Source organism: Tupaia chinensis, unplaced genomic scaffold (assembly GCF_000334495.1).
Source record: "Tupaia chinensis unplaced genomic scaffold, TupChi_1.0 Scaffold138322_1, whole genome shotgun sequence".
NCBI lineage: Eukaryota > Metazoa > Chordata > Mammalia > Scandentia > Tupaiidae > Tupaia > Tupaia belangeri.
The window spans coordinates 1,419,108-1,425,167 of record NW_006198219.1 but is presented as its reverse complement, the minus strand read 5'-3'; the positions used below and the strand labels follow the sequence as shown (position 1 = coordinate 1,425,167).

At 33.4% G+C, this 6,060-nt stretch overlaps 1 protein-coding gene across 2 annotated transcripts in view; it reads right to left on the bottom strand.

The window, feature by feature from the left end:
* Nucleotides 1-1,404: 1,404 nt before the first annotated feature.
* The window catches only part of THAP5 (THAP domain containing 5), a 7,508-nt gene continuing 2,852 nt past the window's right edge, over nt 1,405-6,060 (bottom strand). For both annotated transcript variants that reach the window (XM_006161129.3, XM_027765409.1), the window contains exons 2-3: nt 3,635-3,827; nt 1,405-3,146 (exon numbers count right to left, since the gene is read on the bottom strand). In XM_006161129.3, coding sequence (XP_006161191.1) covers nt 2,232-3,146; nt 3,635-3,827 — 1,108 coding nt within the window. In that variant the 3' untranslated portion in view covers nt 1,405-2,231. The remainder of the gene's footprint in view (nt 3,147-3,634; nt 3,828-6,060) is intronic.

Genomic DNA, 6,060 nt, shown 5'->3' with positions numbered 1-6,060 from the left:
TACACAATTTCAGGATTAAAACAATGTATCATTGCTTTATTGTGATTTAGGGTTATTTTCATCTATACTACTTATTTTATTTTTAAATTTTTATTTAATTACTTAATTAATTAATTTTGGAGAGATTTTTGCTATAGGGTGTGTGTGCTTGCCAGAAAGACAGAGAAAGAGAGCAAGAAATCACCCCTCAGCAGGGATGGCCACGCTGCAATCCCTTCTCCTCCATTCTCCTCTCGGGATCTTGGGCACGCACGAAGTGTGCTTGGCCTGAGTTTAAGCCACCGGGTCTGGGACTTGAACTGCAGTCTACTACATGGGAAACCAGTGACATAGCGATTACAACTGCTGGTCCCTATACTATTTATTTTAAATTAAGTACAGGGCGAGTATCCCTCACCTGAAATACTTGGGACCAGTAGTGTTGCAAATTTCAACTTTTTTCAGATTTTGGAATATCTGCATACACACACACACACACACACACACACACACACACACACACACAATGAGATATTTTGGAGCTGAGACCCCAAGTCTAAAGCTGAAATTCATTTCTAATTCATATGCATCTAACACACAGCCTGAAGAAGGTTAATTTTATACATTATTATTGGAGCATTTTGACTATCATATGAGGTCAGGTGTGGAAATTTTTAATTGTGGTACCAAGTTCGCACTAAAAAGTTCTACATTTTGGAGCATTTTGGATTTTCAGATTAGGGACGCTCAGCCTGTATTAGCAAAACACAAAAATAACATTGTATTAGCTCTATCCTTGGAATTTATGCAAAAATTTTAAGTTTTCCCCACTTGGACACCTAATAAATCACCTCTCATCTTTTTATAATTAGCAGGTACTTACAAAGAATGTCAATTAATTTTATTATGAAATATGGCCAAAAGTAATCACCATGCATTTATAAAACAATTACAGTATTACTTACTGTTCAGTCAGCTAAAACTAAAATTATTGAGCACTTCCTATTTTCCATGAACAAAGAAAACACATTAGTTACAAAATTCTCAAAAACAATTCTGTAAAATAGATATTTTTTATTTAATGAAAGAGAGGATTAAGAATCAGACTGATATGAATTTGTTCAACATTATAGACAGCAATATATTTAATTATATTGACTGTCAATTTTAAGGGAACATACCTTATTTTTCATATTTGTTACTACAAAGTCTTTGCTTTTACATATCTTTTTCATAAATTGTGTGGATATAAGCAATATTTTTATTTATATCTCCATGAGTTCTCTTTTCTAAGAGAAAATCCATTTCCCTAAAGTCATCACCACTTATCTAAAATTTCTTGCTTATAAATTTTAATAAAATACAAGTAGCAATGTATATTGTTATATTACTATTCTGGAATTTTAAAATGATACGAGCTAAATATAACTTTATAAATATAGAATGTTAAGAAGCTTAAATGGCTACGTATTATGATGGTTAGCCACACACAGAGTACTGAAATACATATACTTTCAAGTTTAAAGTACCTTTTCCTAAGAACTGTGCAAATGGGTGGTTCCTTATTTTAGTTCAAATGCAAATTATAAAAGGTGTATTTTCCTTCCTATTTCAGATGTCACTATAGCCAAATAATACAGAATTCAATAAATATTGAAGATAATTCAATAGTTAAGTATGCCAAATTCCAGCTAACTTCAACTATTGAATATATATAAAACCCATTATAATATCTCAATAAAAAGGAAAGAAACAATAAAGAAATAGACTATTAGAGATCTAGTAAGTGTCCTTATTTTACAGTTTAGAACTTGAAGCTTAATTTTGATAATATGCCCAAGTAATACGTCAGTGGTAGAACCAAGATGATTTCTGAACTTGACTTCTACTCTGGGATATTTTAGTCATATCATTGTTCCCTTTTTCTGTGACTATTATTTATTCACTGTATTTTAACTTTAATTTGGAAAATTATCACATAATAAAACTTTCTCCAGCCCAACAATTCTCCAGTTTTTCTCAAAAATGATTATGAGAACAGGATATAGTTCATATGAGAGCACTTTCATAGCTTCATTAAGATGAAACTTTTAAACAGGAAAAAGTTCACTTATAAAGTCCTATGAATATGTGTGTGTGTTATTAAACTGCTTTTTCTCAGTGAAAAAAAAATAAAAAAATAAAAGTTCACTTAAATGTAATTTAGTTTGGCTAGAAAGAGCTTACATAAAAGCCTTAGTATTAATATCGCTTTATATCATAGTGACTTCATATGTTGTGAAATGGTTTTCTATAATCTTGACATTTTCTTCAGATAGCCAGTTTTCCTGTTTTAGCTGCCTAATAAGAGCTTCCAAAGACTTCAATCTCCCTAGTGTTTGTTGCTCTTGTAGCTCAAGAAGAGTTATCTTTGAATGTAGCTTAGAGACCTTCTGCCAAAGATGTTCCTTATTCACGTCTTGTCTACAGTAAGAATGTTCAATTTGTAAAACTTCTGTCCCATAGTCTACATCCTTATATAAGGATTCTTCAATGTCTGTATCTTCCATTTCCATGGTTTCTTTCTGTGTAGGTATAAAAGAATTAACTACAGGTTTAGAGCTTTCTGTGGGCACAAAAATGGCAATAACAGATTCTTTACTTGTGTTTAATTCTTCAACAGTTTGATTAATTGTGTTGAATAAGAATGGATTTTCCTGTGCTGACTTAATTTCCATGGAATTATTTGTAAAGTTTGGATTAGCAAGATGACTGGTAGTTATTTCAAGCACTTCTTGGGTTTCCAAAGACTGCTCAATGCCTTCTGAGTTTGAAGTTGTCAAAGAAATCATTGTAGAATTTAGATTCTCAAAAGATGTGTGAAAGTTACCTCTACTTGTGTCTTGGTTAACTGATGCTTCCAAGGTTGACTGTGGCTTTTCAGTGCCTTGTTTAATCACATTAAGAGCTAACATATTTTGTATAATTCCTGTTTTGTACACTGGTGACTTTACTAAAGTGGATGAATCAAGTAATTCTCCATGTTCAGGGAGCAGCACATCTGCACTAAGTGTATTTCTTTTTGCCTCGTCTGATGCAAATGATTCTTTTGACTTGGCTTTTAGGCATACTTCCTTCTCATCTTCCATTTTTTTCTTCTGAGATTTTTTTTTGTAAGGATCTTTTTCCTAGAAAATAATATTTTCAAATTCTAAAAAAGATGCCCTTCATAGACTTACTCTCTTAATAGTTACTTTTAGTTAGTCATAACTGTGAGCAGTATACTAACCAAACAAATTTATTCAGTTAAAAAATGTTCTAAGTATATAACAACTTAAATATAACTTACAAGTGTTTTTAAGAAAGCATTAGCCTATTCAATATATGGTACAAATATTTTAGATCATTCAGAAGATCAGAAAAAAAATTTACTTATTAGCTTATGCTGGTAATGAAATAATGTGTATATGTGCTATCTACTCCTCTTAAGCAGTACTTCACAACGGTTTGTAAATTTTTAGAAATTTATCATAACTTTAGTAAAAACACAAATTAGTGTTCCTTTTTCTCAAGTATGTTTTTTTAGCAGCTATCCTACTCTCTCTACCTGATCATTCGCCACCCTACAATCTGCCATCCTGCTCAGCATTACACTCATTCCCCCCTACTCCAATACCTGATTGTCTTCAGGCAAAGAAAATATTGTTGGAATTGCAGTTTGTTTTAAATATCGAATACCCCATCTGATGTCAAGAGAGTCAGGTGTAAAATGGTCACTACACAGGAACTGGTATTTACTGGGAATCCATGAATCTCGTTTCATATTCTTTAACCATTTTTCAAGTCTTTCTTTGTCATGCAGAGGAAATCTGAAATTCAGAAAAAAAGGAAAATTTTGCTATATTTTTACAATTTTACTTGGTTCCAGGACTATATATCTGGTAACCTGTATGTCAAGTGATACAAAAGCAAGGCAGCTACAAAAGAAGAACAACTTCATGACAACCAGTAACACATATTCTCTGTAGTAAGATGAGGATATAACACATGTAGCTTAAGCTTTTGTCTAAGTAGTAGTCCCTTCAAGCAAAACATATGTACTGTTGCAAAGGAAGAGTCATACATGTTTTGAGAATATGGAATATGTACTTTTTTTTTTTTTTAAAAAAAGAGGGTCTTCCTATGATGCCCAGGCTGGATTCAAGCTCATGATCCTTCTCACTTCACCCTTCTGAAAAGCCAGGATTATAAGTATGCATCACTGTGCTCAGTTCCCAAAAATATTTTAACTTTGTATATATGAATATCATATCATTCGGTTGTTGGAAAAGTTGTGATGCACATATGCATAGAAACATACAGAAAAATATGTCAATGACTTTTCCGATGACCCAACAGTACCAGAGCCATAGTCAGTAAAGACATTTAAAGGCAAAAAGAAATTTCTTTTCAGAATTTTGTTAAGCCATAGGTAAATTCATACCTCTTGTTACATCTAAAAGGAGAATATGCTTTTTACAACATTTTTAGGTCTAAATTCACATATAAGGATGTTTGTCAACTATTTCCATTGTACCTATATGCTGTTATCAAACCATTTAAAAAAGTAAATTCTGTGAAAATCTTTATTAGTAAATAGACTGAAGTACAGCTTCAACAGGTAAATCTCTAAACTTGGTGAAATATGTTTCCAAAGGAACTTACTGGTTTGTCCGAATAGTTATTTATTTTTATGAGAAGAGAAGCAGAGGGGAGAGTGGTTAGATAGAAAAGGCAGTGGTTTTGGATAGGGTCTTGCCATGTTGTAATCTCTCTGCCCCAGCCTGCAAGCTAGCTAGGATTATAAGTATGTGTCACTGTGCCTGGCCTATTTAGGTTGGTACAGGAATTGAACCACTAGCACCACTGGGCCTAACTGGTAATTTTGTTCCACTACCTTATGTAATGCCCAAAAAAGTATACGAGAATCACAGTATAAACTGGACTCTATATGCATTATTTACCAAATCTCCAAATTCATATAAATGTGTACTGTGGCTTGCTATAGTTTTAGGATGAACAAATTCAAGCTTGGTGCTGTAAGGAGAATGAAACTAATTCAATTATTATTTTGTGGATAAAACATGGAATTTAGAGAATTATAAAAATACAAAAACCTACTTTAATCAAATTCAAATTTCGATGAAAAATATTTTATAATTTAATCTTTATAATTTATTTGACATTACTTTCTTCTTACTTAAAAATAGGAACTGTGAGGTTCATAAAGATTAACACATTTTTGGGAGCAGTAGTTGGCATAATGGCTATGTCGCTGGACTCCCATGTAGCCAACTGTGGTTCTAGTCCTGGACCCAGTGGCCTAAACTCATGCCATGTGCATGAGTGCCCAAGATCCCGAGAAGAGAACGGAGAAGGGATTGCGGTGTGGACATCCCCCCTGGGGGGTGATTTCTCGCTTTCTGTCTCTCTGTCTTTCTCTTTCTGGCGAGTGTACATGCCCTATAGCAAAAACCTCTCAAAAAAAAAACATTAATAACATTTTTTATACTTGGATTATGCCCCTCCAAATATAGGGCCCAATAAATTTGGGAAACATGAGGCTAAATCAAGTTCAACATGTGTTCTTGCTCTGACCCTTCTGAGAGTTACAACCATTAACACAGGAGCATTTCCCTATCAACTGATCATGAGTTACGAGTTTTTTTCCTCTCAAAATTTTTCTTTGCATCTGTAGAAAGGTTTCAAGGGAGAGAATCCTATAAATACTGCCAAGTAATGTGAGTTAGTAGAGGCTATCAGTTTTCCCCCATGACTTATGATAATAGAAAGCAGCTGAATCATTAGTGAATGAGGGCTTCAGGTCTAAAATGAAATGGGCTTCACAAAACCTGTGAAAATATGACAGTAAAGACAACCAGGTTAGAGCCAAATGAGTTATTTTTATGTACAAGAAAACAATAAATTGTTTTGTTTTCATTTTTTATGCCCCCCCCCCATGTTAAAATTCCTTTTCTGGGACCAGCAGTTAGCATAGTGGCTATGTCTCTGGACTCCCATGTAGTCAACTGCAGTTCAAGTCCCAGACCCAGTGGCTTAAAC